The sequence below is a fragment of the Vulpes lagopus genome, chromosome 1 (assembly GCF_018345385.1).
Source record: "Vulpes lagopus strain Blue_001 chromosome 1, ASM1834538v1, whole genome shotgun sequence".
Classification (NCBI taxonomy): domain Eukaryota; kingdom Metazoa; phylum Chordata; class Mammalia; order Carnivora; family Canidae; genus Vulpes; species Vulpes lagopus.
The window spans coordinates 97,206,918-97,226,008 of record NC_054824.1 but is presented as its reverse complement, the minus strand read 5'-3'; the positions used below and the strand labels follow the sequence as shown (position 1 = coordinate 97,226,008).

General features: G+C 37.4%; 1 protein-coding gene across 33 annotated transcripts in view; it reads right to left on the bottom strand.

Annotated features, from left to right (window-relative positions):
* The window catches only part of LOC121482302 (ABI family member 3 binding protein), a 241,038-nt gene that overhangs the window by 119,639 nt on the left and 102,308 nt on the right, over positions 1–19,091 (bottom strand). For 27 of the 33 annotated variants that reach the window (XM_041740203.1, XM_041740557.1, XM_041740276.1 and 24 more), the window contains exons 7-14: positions 13,968–14,016; positions 12,879–12,950; positions 12,179–12,271; positions 5,409–5,486; positions 3,602–3,676; positions 2,787–2,861; positions 1,898–1,969; positions 1,129–1,203 (exon numbers count right to left, since the gene is read on the bottom strand). In XM_041740203.1, the coding sequence (XP_041596137.1) occupies positions 1,129–1,203; positions 1,898–1,969; positions 2,787–2,861; positions 3,602–3,676; positions 5,409–5,486; positions 12,179–12,271; positions 12,879–12,950; positions 13,968–14,016 (589 nt within the window). The remainder of the gene's footprint in view (positions 1–1,128; positions 1,204–1,897; positions 1,970–2,786; positions 2,862–3,601; positions 3,677–5,408; positions 5,487–12,178; positions 12,272–12,878; positions 12,951–13,967; positions 14,017–19,091) is intronic. The other 6 variants (XM_041741209.1, XM_041742337.1, XM_041742367.1 and 3 more) reach the window with 1 other exon arrangement.

The following is a 19,091-nucleotide window of genomic DNA, read 5'->3' as shown; positions in this document are numbered from 1 at the left end:
CATAGCCAACTTTCAAGTGTTTTCCCACTGGAGAACACCCAGGGGAGAGTGGAATAGACATGCGTACTTCATGTGGTGCCATCTTTTTATCTTTTGCTGAGATCTGAACCCATCACATGTAACAGAGAGAGAATAACTTGACTAAAATCTATGCCTCTAAAGACACATTCTCAGTCTTTCTCAAACCAGCCCTCTGCTGGAATCCTTTCTGGAGAATACCACAGAGTGTCAGTGTACTTAACTTCATTACCTGAACTTCTAACTACATCATATACTGCATCATGCTTACTCAAAACCATCATAATGACAAAGTTCACAAAAATTAAAATACAAGCCAAATTACAAAAGAAAAACAAAAATCACATAAGTATCACACAAAGCGGTTTCCAAGATTTTCTTATAATTTTCACATGCTGATCGTTCTCTTTAGTTGACTGCTAGACAGTAAGGAAAAGATGTATAAACGATCACTTTTTACGTAAGGAAATCTGTTTGTTTAAGAGGAAGCTGTCTCCCTCATCAGTTTTAGCTGTGGAACACAGAATTCTCAGGAGAAAAAAGCCAATTGCCTAAGTTGACAAAAGAACAAATTAAGACCCAGGACAGTAGAGAAAAAGCTCAAGTATATCGTTAATGGGAAAGCCAGAACTAGAATCAAAGTCCATTATTAACGCCAAGACCTGTGGTCTTTCCTTCATGTCACAATACGCTTACAGATTTTAGGATTTAGCACTAACTTGCATATAGTGAGCTCTCAAATGTTCACTGAATATTTTTGTTGGAAAAAAAGCAAATATCTGATACATTAATTACTTTATTACTGTTCTCAACGTCATGAGATGTCTCTACAAAATCCATGAGCCAATTCGCAGTCCGTCTTCTAGCCACACTTCCAATTGTCTATCCAAACATTAAAACACAGATTTTTAAAGCAAATACAAGACCATTTTGTTGCCGCATTGAGAAAAACATGGCATTCCTCTAAGTATCAAGAATGGATGATAGCTTTACCATGTACTACAAAGTATTTTGATAATCAACTAGGGAACCTATAAAAATAAAAAAGAAAGAGAGAGAAGTTATTCAATACTGTTGGTCCAATCTATTTTTAAAAAAGAATGAAATTACCAGTTTGAGGTGGGAGAAGTTTGGAATCTTCAGATGTTTTACTTGTAGGCCCAATCCATGGCTTTTCACTTGAGGCTACAGCAGAAAGAAATGGAATTCACTGAAGTTCTTTGGTCTTGTTTTTGAGAAGAGAAAGGGACAGAAATAGGTTGCTGGTCTGGTTAAGTGGCTGCCCAAAGCTTGCAATAAAAGCACACACCAATCCAATCAGAAGTCATTTTACACCAAGAAATCAGTATGTGTCTACTCAGAGAGCATTTGACTAGAGATCAGAGAGAGACCAGAATTTGGAGGTGCCTGGGTGGCTCAATTGGTTAAGCGTCCAACTCTTGGTTTTGGCTCAGGCCTGATCTCAGGGTTGTGAGATCAAGCCCTGTGTCGGGTTCGCCACTCAGTGCTGTGTCTGCTTGAGTTTCTCTCCCCTCCCCACTCTGCATGTGCTCTCTTTCACTGAAATAAACAAACTTAAGAGAGACAGACAGACACCAGAATTCAGTGTCATACTTTCAGCATTTTTCAGGACAAAGCCCAAACCTATATAAAATTAACATACTGATGACTATTACTGAATTTGCAGAAAATGTAATCAACAAATGAGGTTTTTTTTTTTTGTTTTCTGTTTGTTTTTAAATCAACCCCTTGTTTGCCTGAGTTAATGGAATTCATCAGGTCATCGAGATTTGCTAAGATTGGATCCAATAAGCATGTCCTATAGAATTAAGTGATCGCCACCCCTATCTTAATGCCAGCGTGAAGCTGCTGCTATTACCCAAGGTGCCCTCAGGCTTCTCAAAGGGGAAGGGTGTGTTTGCCTGAGGAAATTCTGGAAGCCTTTTTGGAGCTGCAACAAAACACATAAGAAACGTTATAACCTGCGGTACATGTAACAGAGAAAACAGTTTTCAAAATCTCAAGCTTGCAGAAACAAAAAACAAACATAAAAGGGCAAATTACTTATGTCAAGTAAGGTATTGTTAGTAGCCTTTCTTACTCGTGGTCTTGATGCCAGATACTATAACAAAGCTTCTTTTTTTCTATTTTTTATAGTCAAGCTGCTAAATTTGAGGAATTTGGGTTCTTCTTTTCACCCTTACTACTCTCCTAATTTCTTTAGTTATGTGTATGTGTGCCTTTACATTTTAACTCAAATCAAGCACCAAACAAGTCTGAACTAAAAAAGGTCCATCTAATGGAAAATAGAATTTCAGTAACTATGTGGCTTTATATCTAAGCTCCCACTCCAACAACATCAAAAATAAATTCAATAAACTCAGATTCTCAGAAACAGTCTGCCAAAATAACATACATATCCTCTCTGTCTGGAGAAACAATTAAGTAAAAAGATATTTAGGAAAAGTATGAAGAATAGTTAATTCGGTGACCCAATGATTTTGGATAAAAAGAATCAAATATGGTCTCAAAATACAGCGACCAAAAGGAAAAACCAAAGGATTTGTCATAAAGACCCTTTAGGATCCTAAACTATAAAGTATTTTGTAACATTTAAGGGAGCTTAAACATGGTGGGGAGCTTATTGCTCTATAAACCATGTGTCCTGTCTTTCCTATGCGATAAGTCTGATTGAATTAGCCTAATGATTGAAGGCATGCATAAAATTTCCAAGGTAATAACAAGCTGCAATGTTGAATAATTTTTACCTAGAGTGCTCAGTGGCAATTCAAACCTAGGTATTAGAATAGTTTGCAGGGCTTCCGGAGTCCTTTCGCTGAGAACTAAAACGAAGAAGAATTCGGTCAGCAACTCCCTGAGTCAGGATTTGACATTGCAAGGTTACGCTTAATTAACCATGTGAAGCCGGCTCATAACACAGTGTGCACAGGGCAGCTGATGCTTCTGGGGAGATAGCTGGCTCCCCAGGAAAGGCTTCGCATCGCTGTTAAAATGTGAAGGTGTAGTTTCAAAGGGTGTGATGGGGCATGGATGACCAACATCCCAAGGGCACAGCAAAACACACGTTGATGCTCTCTTTCTCCAGCAGAAGAGAACAAAGCAAGACTGTCTTGGGCCAAGAAGCAGCTAACTTGCAGGACATGAAGTTCTTATTAAAAAGCATGACACTTTCAGAGACTCTCCTCAAGCTTAGTGCACATAAGACTTGGGAAGCCAGTTGAAAGGAAGCACAGACACAGACGAGACTTCCAGGTTTCCCCCTCCAAGATGTGTGGGTGGAAAGGCTGGCATTGGGAGTTTTTTCTATACATCCCAAGGGACTGGTAAAAGGTATGTGTAGTCAGCATCTAGCATCCAGAGCTGCCTAGAAAACCAGTCACCAGGATCAAGGCATGTTGTTAACTCTGGAATGGAATTGGTCCAAGAAATAGGAGAGCTCATGACTGCCAGTAAATGGAGGGTGGGGTGGGGGATAAAAGGAAGGAGGGAACTAAGGCATTGGGGTTATTTTTTTTTTCCTATGAGTGTTGGGAGTTATTAAAAAAAAAATTCTTAGAATTACCCAGTGTTTTTTCTGAAAAGTCTAACGCGCTAGACACAGTGGGTTTCGTGGTTCTTGGCATTGACTCAGGAGTCACTAGAAGGTAAAAAAGACAACTTTACACATTAAGATAAAATAATGAAGTGACCAAAGATCATAAGGTGATTTTGTTGCCCTTTCGAATCCATAACTGACACTTCAAATGACCAATTCTTTTTCAAGTTAATGAAGGACTCCCTGGCTCGTCCCAGGTGCCTGAGCTGACACTTGGTCCACCCCCGCCTTGCTGAGCTCCGTCCACTTTCCATGTGTTCCAAAAACCACAGTGAATGGACCCTGGTGAAAGTACTTAATCATCATAATTTTTTCCTTGCCTGCCTTCTTCCTTATTATCTCCAGGGCTCAGCACCATGTCTGGGGTATAAGTAAGCAAGCATATGACAAATATTAAGTGGGCAAATAAAAGAAAAAGGCTTATTTAGAACTATTACATTAAAGATTTCTCTCTTCCAAACTGCAGTCAACACCCCAAAGCTTGGATTATAATTATGGTAAGGACTCAAATGCTCGGCCACAAGACACAAAATAAACACAACAATGAATAATAAGATATGGTGTTTGCCTAAGTGTTTCTGAAGAGGGAAATTCTGAAGAAGGTTTGGCAGAGAACTAAGAAAGCTGTAGACTCTCCCGTCAGATACCGTGCCAAGAGAGGAAAGTATAAATGGGAAAAATGGGTTGGATCTCTGGGGCAGAAAAAGAACTTGGAGTCATCTACTGGGTCATGCCTGTGCTTTTCTTGGTAACCACAAATCATATTGAAATTAGAAAAATTACCTAGGAATTTTATTTGAATTGATTATGCCAGCATCTTAGATAGTTTGTACCTTTGTCCCAACACCCATGAAGGTGGGGGATGAAAGGTCCATCTCCCATGCCGGTAGGAGCCTTTACTTCTTACTCTGTCAGAAATATTCCTATTTGAATAGGTTTCTTGAAATCAAGTTATTTTATTTCCCTGCCAATCTATAATCTATCTTTTCTGGACCGGTTATGAATCCAATAGTTTAGTGCAAGGTAAAATATCCACTGATCATTTAATTTATGGCAATTTTATGGATTAAAAAACCCACTTTAGATTGGAGAGATTTTACTAAATGCAGTATTGGGGAAGTTCTTGCCAGATGTTTGTTTTATTGGGTTGTGGATGAGGTGGTATTGTTCTGACAAAAACTCTGTGGTTCAGACAAAAATGTGTCCCCAGTGGGCTGGATTTGGGCAGTTCAGAGAAAAAATGCTGAATGTTAGTAACGGCTGATAGATAAACTATGGGGAAAATGTATCCCACATTTATTCTTGAAGGGATTTTCACCAAACTATTATTAATTGCAATGTTCTAAATGATTCTAGGGTACTTTCCTAGTTACCAGGCTGTGGATTTAGGAGGGATTATAGCATTTTTGCTAAACCGACCACTTGTGAAAGAAATGAAAAATGAGCTCATGTCTTCATATACAAGGACACGTAAACCCTACTTTTAGATTTTACCATAAAAATATCTCAAAATGTTGAGGTGACAACTTTCCGTTAGGGTGAAAAATATAACTTTCATATTACATATTGGGTTGTATGATCCCATTGTTCCTTCTGCAGCAGTTATTTTTCCAAATGTTAAAAATTAAGGATCTACAATCTTTTATTGTTTGTGCTTATGGTGAAAATTAATTTCCTAATGGCCTTTCACTAAAAAAAGTACAAGCTTGTCAATCATTTACCATTTCAAGAAATATTTTTTCTCTCAAAGTTAACAACATAGGGATATCCTTACCTGTTATGGGCTGTGCTGGGATTTTTTCTACCTCTGGTGTTTTCGATTCAGCAGGTAATGCCAAAGTTTCATTCTTAGCTAAAAAGTCAGAGAACAAACAATTCACCTCACTTCTTCCTAACACAGTGTCCAAATATAATTCATTCAAAACATAATCAAGTAATGGATTATTTCGAGAAGTCTATTTTGCTCTTAATTCTTTCCATGAGGCAGGCAGTGGTGGGATGCACAGATCTATTGTGCACTTGCACCCGGGATTCTTCAGAATTAAATCCCATGAACTCTAGGTAATTCTTTTAAGATTTAAATTGGCATTGGAATGAAGAAAACAAAAATCACAACCCAATACTTGGGCAGCTCTCAAGTCATTCTCATTAATAAATAAGAGTTTCTGGAAAGCATAGGTTATTTTGCAAATACTCCCTAGAATTTTATATTTAAAAAAACAAAACAATGCAGAGATTCCCCATTATTGTATATGGTAAAAAAAAAAAAACAATAGGTTATGACACTGAAACTTTAGAAAAGCAAATAACTCACACAGGAAACTAAGATATTTGAAAATATTTGTGGCCAAAAAATACCAACAGCTATTACTTGAGCCACACGTTAACACTGATCTTTCCTTTTGGTCTCTGTGGGAATTCAGCATAAAGAATGAAATTTTTTTCCCCATGTTTTTAACCTCTTCAGTATTTAGGAACCTTTTTTCTAAAACATAGGTGTTCTTTTTCAAAGAAAGCACATTCCTATGTCAGAGATCTCCAATTATTAAGGTACTTCCCATTTTATTTTTTTTATAGGTTTTATTTGTTTATTCATGAGAGACGCAGAGAGAGAGAGAGGCAGAGACACAGGCAGAGGGAGAAACAGGCTCCCTGCAAGGAACCTGATGCAGGACTTGATCCCCAGACCCCAGCACCATGACCTGAGCTGAAGGCAAACACTCAACTACTGAGCCACCCAGATGCCCTGATATTTCCCATTTTAAGAATGCACTTACAATGATTTTTATCCAGCTATTTAGCACACTGAGTCAATGACCTACTTGTAATATTTTCAAAGTCTAGAAGTAGGAAAGAATTCATTCATCCTCAAGATACCCCAATCATGTCAACTTGAAATGTTTATAATCAGATGGGATGATGATGATGATGATGATGATGATGATGATGATGATGATGATTAGAGTCCTAAACTATACAGGACTTCTTGGATTTCTCAACTTTGGCACTAGCAACATTTTGGGCTGGATAATTCTTTCTTGTTGGCTGGGGGGCTTTCCCGCGTACTACAGAATGTTTAGAAGCATTTCTGGTCTTTACTCACTGTATTTCATGAGCACTTCCACAATTTTGATGAGCAAAAATGTCTCCAGATACTGCCACATATCCCTTAGGGGACAAAGCTGCCCTCTGCTGAGAACTATTGATCTAATCAATTTTCTCACATTTCTTTAAGGATGAAAATCTTTTAACTTCCTTCTGTAGTTCACCTCCCTGCTGTAAAGACCATTTTCTTATTGGTTAACATGGGCTATGAAGTCTTTATTACTTCTGAAGGACTTGAAGACAACTATGAAGTCATCCCTTTCACGATAATGATAATGGAAGCAAATCAGTCTTCAGTCTATATTATGGAAGTCGACACTAGATTTTTCCATAGAGCTCCGTATTTTCAGGAGTGTTTTAAAATGCCAGACACAGGTGTCACAAGTGCTTCCGTGCCTGCCGTATCCAGTAGTCGGGTGTGTGTTTTGGGTTCACAAGTACATAAAGTTATGAAATGTTAACTACTGTCGTTCGAATTAATTGAGCAGGACACAAAGAGAAGGGACTCTCTGAATAACTAAAAAAGCAGATCCAGTAGAATTTATGATAGATTCCAGTCTTAAAATTTCTAAATTTAATCAACTTTTTTGTTGTTGTTGTTGTTGCATGGAGATGCATGGAGATGGTTAGCATGGGAAAAAACATTCAGATTACAGATTTTTACGAACTCTGGTCCTGTTATTTTCAAGATGAACCATGGGGAGGTTGGTTTTTTTTTTTTTTTTTTTTTTTAATGTGAGATTGTAAGGTTTTTCTGTAGTGCTCTTTAGTTTTTCAGGTCCTCTTCTCCCTCAAAGCACCTTTGCTAGTCCTCTCCTTCCTGTGTAATATCATCCTACACTCTTAGTGGTTTCCCTGGCTGACTAGGACTATTTATTTATTTTTACTTATAGATCCTATATTCTCAAACAATGCTTGGAATTCCTTTGCTTTAACTCCTTATATCAAAAATATGCCCTCGGCTGGCAATCACATTAACCTATAATTAGGCTGCTAATGAAAAGGAAAAAAAAAGGTAAACTACCTTCCCAAGGGACATTTGTATTCTTTACACATCACTAATTCCTCTTAAAGGCGTGCTGTATTGTTCAATATGGCATTTCAGATGTCAGAGAAATTGGTAGACGGGGAAGGTGCTTGCACAAGAGCACCTTTCTGTCTCTTCTCAACCCATGAGCACTCACCTACACTGTCTCTGTACAACTGCAGTCTTGTCAAAAGCAGAGTAAAATGCCACCAGAAAATGGCCTAAAACCCAGGAAATTCCCTTTCCTCTGATTTTCCTGTACCTTTTTTCAACACAGTTGTTTCCTTTCATTTTTGGCAGGCTAAGTCTTGGCTTTGGCAAACCCTTTGTATGCCCCCAGGGAGGGGTGTGTGTAATACTAGCTCTCTTGTTTATTTCTCTCATTATTCACACCATGTGTTCTTAGAACAAACACTATTAATTTCCTGATGTCCCATGATGGACCCTATTGGAATGAGGATATTGTTTTTAGGATTTACCCCACTCAAAAAAACAGTACTTTTCTGAATTGCAGTGTACTATTTAATCAGTATCTCTTCATTGAAGGTGGTAAACTTAAAATGTAATTTTTTAAAGATTTATTTATTTATGAGAGACACAGGCAGAGGGAGAAGCAAGCTCCCTGCAGGGAGCCCAATGCAGGACTCGATCCCAGACCCAAAATCATGCCCTGAGCCAAAGGTAGATGTTCAATCCCTGAGCCACCCAGGTGCCCTAAAATGTAATTTTTAAATACAGTTTGTTAAGGTGGTACATTTGATGGATCTACTGAACATTTCCAAAGATAGTATCAAACTCTTCAATGCATAAGAAATTTGCTGTGTGCTAAGTTTAAGATGGTGTTTCCACAGAAAAACAAGCTAAAAAAGATGTACTGTTTATATGCCATTTTTCTTTATCGAAATCACATTCAAAAATTCGGAAGCTTTAGTGAATCATATCAGAAAAATAAAAGCAAAAACAAAATAAAACAAACCCACTGTTTTATTCTCTAAGGAAAACAGAAAGCCTGTTCTCTAAAGCCTGAATGGGTATTAAGGCAGCATGTAGAACTTTGCAAAAACCACAAAGTTTAGGATGTGTCACTCGAGACTAAAGAAGGAAATATCCTCCAGTTCGAAAGTGACAGTAGTGGTCTGGGGAAAACTGCTCACTTTTAACCTCCTTCACAAATTCTGCATCTGGCAGTTTTGCTGCATGGCTTAGGGAGCACATCAGTAAGAGATTGGCCAGTGGTCATCCCCCCTCCCCCTCCGCCTTCCAAATAAGACTTTCCTTGGGACAGGGCAAGGTGTATAGGCTCTGGGCAGAGAACAGGTGAGCACTAGAATACAGAGCACTGGATTGCAAACACAGGCTCAGAAGGAAAGTTAATTTGGAAGGGTCCTGCATTTTATCCCAGCATTTAGATGATACAGAGTTTAGTCAGAGTTTTACTGCTCAAAAGGAAGTGATCAAGTCCAATGTACAAATTTAAGAAATGATGTCTAAGGTCACTCGTCTCCATTCTCAGAGGTAACTCACTCTAGGACTAATAGGCATGAATATTTCATAATAAAAATGTAAGGATGCACAAAACCACAAATATTGGCAAGTATTTGCACATCTTAATAAAGTGGTGATGTGTAAGTTCTGAAAATTTTTCTAAAATTGGTAGGACTGTTAAGTCTACTGATTAAGCGCTCTTCTACTCAGTTAAGGTTTTGTTCTTCCTCCTTCCAGTAAATTCTCAAATTAACAGCTAAGGAGGAAAAAAAAAAAAAAGCTAAGGAGAACCAAAGAGTCCATTTCTTGGAAACTGTTCGAATCTGCTTGCCTAGCATCAAACAAGCAAACCGGTCAGGAGAAATGAAGTCTCGTGTCCTGATTCGGGCAGGTCCTCACACTATAGGGGCCAGCAGTCCTAAGTTCTAAAGCATTAAAGGGCTTGCAACCCTGCCACAGAGTAATAATAATTATGTGTTGAATAAATGTTGCCAAACAGGGGCTCCTCCGGCATCTCTTTCTGCACCCACACAAGGTGAACAGTCACTTATGCAAATATTGAGGTTCTTGGCTAGTGCCTAATTCAGAGAAAATATCTGCATTTTTTAGTTTTGCTCAGTCTCTACCCCATCATGCCACCTCCTTCCATATTTATCAACAGCTCAAGACCTTCTCCAGAGACTATGGGGGCGGGGATTTCAAAGTATGACTCTAGGCAAGTGGCTTCAGGATGTCCTAAGTGCTAGCTAGAAAGGCACATTTTCAGGTCCCATCGCCCATCCATGGAATTCTGGGGGTGGGTCCAGCAGTCTGTGCTCACCAGCCTGCCAGGGCTTCTCCTGCTCCAAGATGCTGTCTATATAGAGGGTCCTGAGTCCTGACTGAGTTGATACTCGACTGGAGCAACTACTTTACCCCAGTTGAGCACGACAGGAATTCCCTGGGCTCCGTCTAAAGGGTTTTGCTGGCTTTGTTTCCCTCCAAATTGTTAAGTTGTATGTGTTTAAAACACTGAAATTATATTGAGTTCTTTCTAGAGGTAGGAGGCAGTGTCAATTTCAAGTAAATAATTCTAACACTCCTGACCTCTACATCAGTTCTCATTGAAAATACCTACTGGCCCCTTTAGAGTATGGGACAATTTTCTAATGTTACCTACCTGTGTATTTTGGATAATTTGACAAATGATAATTTTTTAAAAAATATTCATGAGGGACACAGAGAAAGAGAGAGGCAGAGACACAGGCAGAGAGAGAAGCAGGCTCCATACAGGAAGCCTGATGCTGGACTCAATCCCAGGACTCCAGGATCATGCCTTGGGCCAAAGGCAGGCGCTGAACCACTGAGTCACCCAGGGATCCCTTTAAATATATTTTATATAACATATAATAACTATTTGCCGATAGAACATGATCTACATAAATACTTTCAACACACCAAGCCTTCTGCCCCTTGCTGTTTTTTTCTAAATTTTTTTATCATGGTAAAATATACATAACATAAAATAAAATAACATAACATAATAAATAACATAATAAACATAATAAATAATAAAATAAAATAACATAATAAAATAATAATAAAAATAAAATAATAAAATAAAATAACATAACATAATAAATAACATAATCATAAAATATATGATCTTAACCATTTTTAAGTCTACACTTCAGTAATATTAAATACATTCATAATGTTGTGCAACCATCACCACCATCCATCTCCAAAAGCCGTTTTATAAAAGTGTAACTATATCATTAAACACTAACTCCCCTGTCCCCTCCTCCCTCAATCCCTTGCCACCACCATTATATGGTCTATACATTTGACTACTCTAGGTACCTCAGGTACGTGGAACCATACGTTATTTATCTTTTTGTGACTGGCTTATTTCACTTAGCGTAAGGTCCTCAAGGTTCATCCATCCCGTAGCATGTATCAGAATTTCCTTCCTTCTTAAGGTTGAATGATTTTCCATTATATATACATCCCACATTTTCCTTATGCATTCTTTTTAATAACTTTTTAAAGTTTTAACTTAAATTCTAGTTAATATACAGTATGATATTGTTTCAGTGTATGATGTAGTGATTTTTAAAACTTCCATATATCAACTGGTGCTCATCACAAGTGCCCTCTTTAATCCCTATTACCCGTGTAACACATGTCCCCACCCACTTCCCCTCTAGTAACCACTGGTTTGTTCTTAATAGTTAAGAGTCTGTGTCTTGGTTTGCCTCTCTCTCCTCCCCACACTTTCATTTTTTCCCCTTAAATTCCACATATGAGTAAAATTATATGGTATTTGTCTTTCTCTGACTTAGGTTACTTAGCATAATACTCTGTAGCTCCATACATGTTATTGCAAATGGCAAGATTTCATTCTTTTCTTATGGCCAAGTAATATTCCTGTGTGTGTGTGTGTGTGTGTGTGTGTGTACACCACATCTTATCCATTCATCAATCGATGGACATTTGGTCTGTTTCCATAACTTGGTGACTGCTATAAATATCGAGATGCATATCCATTCATTTGTTGATGGACACATGAGTTGCTTCCATGTTTTAGCTATTGTGAATAATGCTAGTGTGAAGACAGATGTCCAAATACCTCTTTGATAACTCTTTTCCACCTTTTCTTTATATACCCAGAAGTAGAATTACTGGACCATTCTACTGGATGGTAAAATGGAACCATTGCTGGATGGTAATTCTATGCTTAATTTTTTGAGAATTGGTCATAGTGTTTTCAGTTTTTAATAGGAGCTGTACCATTTTCATTCCCATCAATAGTGCACATGCCTGTCCCTTAGTTTTTACTTTGAGATGTCCAAACAGCTCATTTGCTAGATTCCTTGGGTATCCTAGGATTATCAGTACTAATACTCAGTCGTCCCAAAGTTCAAATATGGAACATTGCTGCTTACCTAATTGTGTCTTGATTGCATCTGAAATTTCAAGCATTATGGATGTAGGAAGTTTTACAGTGGTTTCATTAAGGCCTGGAATAATAAGATGGACTGCAAGGAAAAAGAATAGGGTAAGAGAAAGAAAATGGGTTATGACATAAAATAAAGCTCACAGTATCAGATAATAGAAACTATGACATTTAGCACTTATTTGGCTTAATCAATTTTAACCCAAACCTAAACAGATTTTTTTTTAAACCTAAACCTAACTCAAACTTTAAACAGATTTTTTTTTAAATGTTCAGAACTGAACTAAAAAATCCTCAGGCTTTTAGTCCTTAGAATAGAAAATTATAAAATGGCTGTTTAACATATTAAGTGAACAAAACACCATTAGTAATAATAATATTTTAAAGAACAGTTCAATACACCAAGGATTCCCTCCTAAATGCAACACCATGGGGCAAGTAGGATGGGTGCCATCGTTCTCCCAGACATGGGCTAGAGTTGTTTCTCTAACACACACTAAAACAGGTAGCATCTCTTGGCTCCTAGCCTGGCATGGACACAAGCCAGAATGCTTAGTACTGAAAGGAAATGAACTAATATCAATTTAATAGACCTGCTAACAGTGTAAAATTCCATAAGCGCTCTCTTATCAAAAAAGAGCCTGACTTGTTTACTGGAGGTATAGATACCAAGATACACTCACACTCACCTAATATCGTTCCTCCAAAGGGAGTCTTATCTGGGGATTTAGTTGAAGCCCTGTGAGTAACATTCTGAATCACTGTGGAAATACAAAAGTAACAACGTGATGGGAAAAGACAGGAAGGAGTAAATAGTTAATAATGTGAAGCCATTGCACTGGGGAAGCTCTAATATACTTTTTAAATTAATAAAGTAACTCTTTGGGCTGGTACATGGCCAGTGAAAGGGCTGGAAAGCACATCTCACCTTCACACCTATGCCTTTAAATAACAAAAGGTTATTTCCCAATCATAGAGTGTTCCACTCAAATGAGCTGAAAATTTCCTTCCCCATCACCACTCCCCACAGCCTTCCCAAATTAAAGAAATAGCACAAGATGAGGCAATTAATACGGTAAATTTTTAAAAGTGAAAATGTATATTCTCAAAGCTAAGATTCTCAATTATTCCAATACTGACACTGTTTTGAGAATACACTTGAGACACTGGGTTTTCTTAAAATGAATAATTATTTTAAGTATCCAATCTCTTCTACCAAGAAACTTTCTGGAAATAATGGAATCACTTCAATAATTTGAAAAACTGAAATGCAAAACAAAAGCAACGGGATACTGAAGTGAGATAAGACATTATAATTCTCGAAAACTCTTTGTCTTTAATCTCCCTAAGGGGACCATTAAATCAGTTTTTATTTCACTAATCCAAATACTCTATCAATGATTTTCTTCATGTATGCTAACTTAACCCTGAACAAAGCCGCACATACTCAGTTGGCTTTTAAATTTATTATGGTTGTTTTGTATCAAAAGTTTTACTTTTACCAAAGTGACTTGCCAACCAATGTGACTGCCAAGACTTGGCCTATTAGTACAAGATGCAAAATGATCTATTAACTTCTAATTTGCTAGACCATATTGATTTCTTTACACTTTTGCTTTAAAATAATAATCAGAAAGATTGGGGGGGAACAGTATTATATTTAATCATCTCAGTAAAAAAGCATATGACAAATAGTTCTAAATTGTTAACTATACCGGAATTGAAATTTTTTTTAAAAGATTCTAAACATACATCCAGAGCAGACTCATACAAATTACCTTGTTTGATGACTGTTATTGGGATTAGCTTCCTTGGGACATATGCTGGCTGAAAAAAGGAGAGTCAGCTTTTAGTTAAGTTAAAAAAAAAAAAAACTAGCACAAAAAACTGAGTGTAGCCCTGTCTTATCTACAGTTGCTGGAAAGACCTTTAGCGCATATATCTACCCCTATTTTATTGAATTTGGTTTTCCCCATAAATGTCCAAAGGCTTGAAAGCAGTTTCTGCTGAGCTCCCATTAATTTACTTTACCTTGAAACTATAAAGAAAGGAACTAAACCATGTGGACTACTAGTTCATCTATCAACTTGAGATGTGACCCAACAAAATACTGTCTACATTTTCTCTCCAAAAGATGCTAAGCCACCTATTATCTTTTAAAACTGATCAACATCCATTGTTTGAGTGTACTCAAGTGCTGCTGCTGCTACTACTACAGACAATCTGACCACCATGAGCTCCCAAGACCAAGCATCTCTTTGTCCAAGAAGGCAGAGCTGGGACTCAGATCCAGACATTCCGACCTCCAAATCCTGTACTCTTAGCCATTCTGCACATATTTATGCACAAAGGACCTCAAACTAGGAAGGCAGTTCCCAGGGTACTCCCTCTCCCCTCTCTCAAATTGCCTCAGACATCCCACAAGGAGTTTTGAGGTCATGGAGGGGCTTGAACAAGGAACAGGTTTAGTGTTAAAGTGGAGTCATCCCTGGACAACATTGTGAGCCAAGGATAAGACAGCTAAGGGAGAGATATAGGAACAAAATAAGGGAAGCAAAAATATACAAAAGAATTAGACTGAGTCAAAGAGGGGAGCATGGCATTGATTTTTTTGAAGCTTGATTTAAGTTTTATACGTGATTATATTATACATGATAAAGAGACTCTATATACCAGATCTGTGAATAATCCAGGATGTGCTGAATGAAATACCACCTTGGTGTTTCAACTGTAAGCAACAGAGACTTGTTACATGCTACCATTTTAGTGAGTAATGTGCCCATAATAAAGAAGGCCCACAATGCCAAGCTTACTGTTGGCTATTTTCCTTATCTAAAAGTCCTTATGCTTAAAAATCACAAAAAAATAGAAGTTTACTCTCAAATCGGGTTTTTAAAACTGTTTGTACTTATAGACTCTGTACTATAGACTGAATGCTTATATCCCCCCAAAAACGTAGATGTTAAAACTTAACTCCCAAGTGTGATGGTATTCAAGGTAGGGCTTTGGAGAAATGATTAGGTCATGAGAGGTCCACCCTCTGAATGAGATTAATGCTCTTATAAAAGAGACCCCAGAGAGGTCCCTGCACCTTTCTGCTCTGTGAGGACACAAGAGCAAGCTCTCACTAGGCATCAAACCTACCAGCACCTTACCTTAATCTCAAACTTCCCAGGCTCCAGAACCATGACAAATAGATGTTTGTTGTTTAAGCCACCCAAGTCTGTGGTATTTTGTTACAGCGGCCCTCATGGACTAACACACCCATAACAATGTACCCCCATCTAATATAATCCTAGACTAAGGAATTCATCAAGATGAACACCCTTATATATAAATTATCACCACTGTGCGAAACTACATCATCCAAAAGCAGAGCTTTTTTTTTTTTTTTAAATTTTTATTTATTTATGATAGTCACAGAGAGAGAGAGAGAGGCAGAGACATAGGCAGAGGGAGAAGCAGGCTCCATGCACCGGGAGTCTGATGTGGGATTCGATCCCGGGTCTCCAGGATCGCGCCCTGGGCCAAAGGCAAGCGCCAAACCACTGCGCCACCCAGGGATCCCTAAAAGCAGAGCTTTTATTAAATAAATGGTTTCAAATTTTTGAGATCTAAGAAAGTGGAAAATATGCATAATATAAATAAATGCAAAGATCACAATTATATCCACACTATAATTTTATAACAAGTATGTATACACAAATTATCAGAAATAGATCATAGTTTTTTTTAACAGTGGTTATTTTTATAAAATGAATTTTTATGCTTTTCTATATTTCCAAATTCCTTACAACTGTGAATTACATTTTAATTAAGAAAACTTATTTTTTATCAACAGTCTGTTCAGTTACTACATATGTAGCTTCTGTACTGTGTAGCTTATGTACTATTGATAAACAGGAGAATGACCGAAGTATGATTTATATACAATTTTTCTCAGGAAATGGGAAGGGAATAATAGAAATAGAAGTATAACTTTCAGTGGGAGAGAAAAAAAATTCTTAGCTTTGATGTCACCCTGTCAGCAGGATCTCTTTCACCTTATCATAAGAAAATTAAATAGGAGCACTTGCAGGACCATTTTCCAGGCTCTGCCTCACATGTCTACCCTACTTCCACCTATCCTGCTTTAGTGAAAGGGTTGCCAACACACAGTCTTTATCGTTTGAGAATTTTACTTTTTTTTTTTTTTTAATTTTTATTTATTTATGATAGTCACAGAGAGAGAGAGAGGCAGAGACACAGGCAGAGGGAGAAGCAGGCTCCATGCACTGGGAGCCCGATGTGGGATTCGATCCCGGGTCTCCAGGATCGCGCCCTGGGCCAAAGGCAGGCGCCAAACCGCTGCGCCACGCAGGGATCCCTATCGTTTGAGAATTTTAAATGCCAGCTTTGCCAACCTCCAGCCACATGGCAGCTACTTACTAGAGGAGCCACATTGTCTTTCCAGGTACTAATAACCATTTTGGTTAGAGCTGTTGCTACAGTTCCAAAGATTTTTTGAATGGCCTGTTCTCTATCTCTAGGAGTCCTGCCATTTAGTGCACATTTTGCAGAATGTGAAGCTCTTCAGACACATTACAATTTAGTAGAAACACCTACGTGTTGCTGTGTTAGTTGCTTTGGAATTTCATTATTTCAAGTTTTAGTTCCTTTGCTGTGATCATTTGTTTTAAACAACTTCTGACAGGGACAAATGGAAAATATTCCGTTCTTCACATGAACAGCACGAAGCTTCTCTTTGAGCTCTTGATTATCTACCAATGTTCTATTAAGATGATGACAAGACTATATGTACAGTATGTGCTGCCAAAAACAAGGAAATAATTTAGCTGCAGAATCCAATTCTTTCTAAGACCTATAATTACTGTCTTGCTTAATCTGCAATCCAAAGATGCATCAAGATTGGCCTTATGAGCAAGTAGCTGCCTCTTTGTAAATAGGGTTTTTAGGATCATCAGGAAAAATACTCTTACCTAAAATGTTTATGCTGAAGGCTCTAAATTCCCAGGAAGAAGTTGACACTGTGAATCCTTTCCCTGGTGTCTTATTATACAAATGTAGGGAAGTGTCTGTTATGGAGATTCATTGAGAAATGAAATACTATCAAATTTCCAAGTTAATAGCATTTAACCCATTACAACTCAATTTTAATTGAACTGTTCTATGTACAGTATTTTTAAAAAAGGTACCAGTAACCCTTCCTTGCTGTCCCAGCTTTGGCTTTCTTTTGGCTCTTGCTGGCTCTCTCTTCTGTCGAGCGTTTGTTGACTCCCATTCCTGTTGCAAGCCTTCATCACTACTTCCTTCAACAGCCTTCATCCTCCCTTCATTTAGTAACTGTTTTCTTTGTGTTTACTGCCAGAAAGTAAACATATTTCCCTCCTGCCCTATAAGAAGTGTGGTATTTTAATGTTGTGGCTGAGTCTCAGTGGGTAGATTCTTTGGGGAGATATGGGAAGAGGCAGCTGCTGTTGTAAACAACGAACTGATGACCAATTAGGGCTGATTTTAGTCCTGGTTAGGAAAAGCCTATGCTTATCCAGAAATATCCATGGCAGTAGTAATCATATAGGATGAGGGACTTTCTATTCATTCTGCATTGTACTAACTTCCTCCTGATATTATTTTGAAAATTAGCTTTAATACACATAGTGCTAATGCTGTTCTTTGCAGGCTCTTCTTTGTAGGTTTGTCTATTTGATATTTTTGTGGTATCAGAATATTCACTATAAATTCAACTTTATTTTCAGGCCCTGAGATTTAAAAAAAAAAAAAAAAAAAAAAGCTGTCCTTTTGGGCAGTGGCAAGGGTTGCTCAAAATCAAACTTCAATAGTTTAAGAGCCAAACCACATGAGAAGAACTTAGGCCTGTTACATTGCGGTTTTAATTCATTTTTAGGATGTTCTAATGAAAGTTACAAAACATATTGATTTAATCTAATGTCCTGCTTGCAAAAGTCTTCATATTTCTGGTCATTTAGAGAGGAATCAGACATATACTTTTGATAATATTATTGGCCTAGATATACATTTTTTTAAGTTTCTGCTTAAGACAACAATTACTAACAACACAGGGATATCTAATATATTCATTGTACACAATCTTGAGGTATGGGTGGGAACCCCATGGTATTGCTCCCTAGTCAACTCACTCATCTGATAGCTGTTACACTTTAAAAATTGGCACCACTTCTTTTTTCACCAATAACAGAGATGCTTTTTAAAAAGATGGGTGGATCTCTGATGGGGAAAAAAAAAATGGAAGGGTGAAAACAGATGTCATATATTAGGGGAACACTTACTTTAAGGAGATTTGGATTAAATAACTAAACATTTTAAAATATTAAATATGTACTTCAAAAATTGATTGTTTGCTAGTAAAGTAGTAAGATGATTAAGTTTTTTATTTTTAAATACAGACATAATGTATTAAAATCCAGTCCTTTCAGCCATTGTTCATTATTGAGTCATTATTGAGTTGTGTGTATGTATAATATATAATAACACCTGGTAGTAAAAGTTAGGTTTCATTTCCATAAAAAGTGTTTCTAGATTCTCAACAAGAACAAAACAGGAAAAGGATAAATTTTGTTTTTTCTTTCACAATATCATAGATCTCAAGTAATATAATTTATATAGAAAGAATCGCTGTTTTGTTTATGTACCTTTTCTCTGATCTTTTTGGAGGCATAGGTAGGTAGAGGTGATATCTGAAAGTATTTAACAAGTGGTAGAACAAAGGCACCAAATAACCAGAAGAGACCTCTGATACATGTCCCTGGCACAAGTGCACCGGGGCTTGCCTGCAGGGCACATGCTTAGATATATGAATTACATATATAATGTAACCAGAATGCTTAAGGAGGGTGCTTATTTAACATCCAAATTTTTAACAT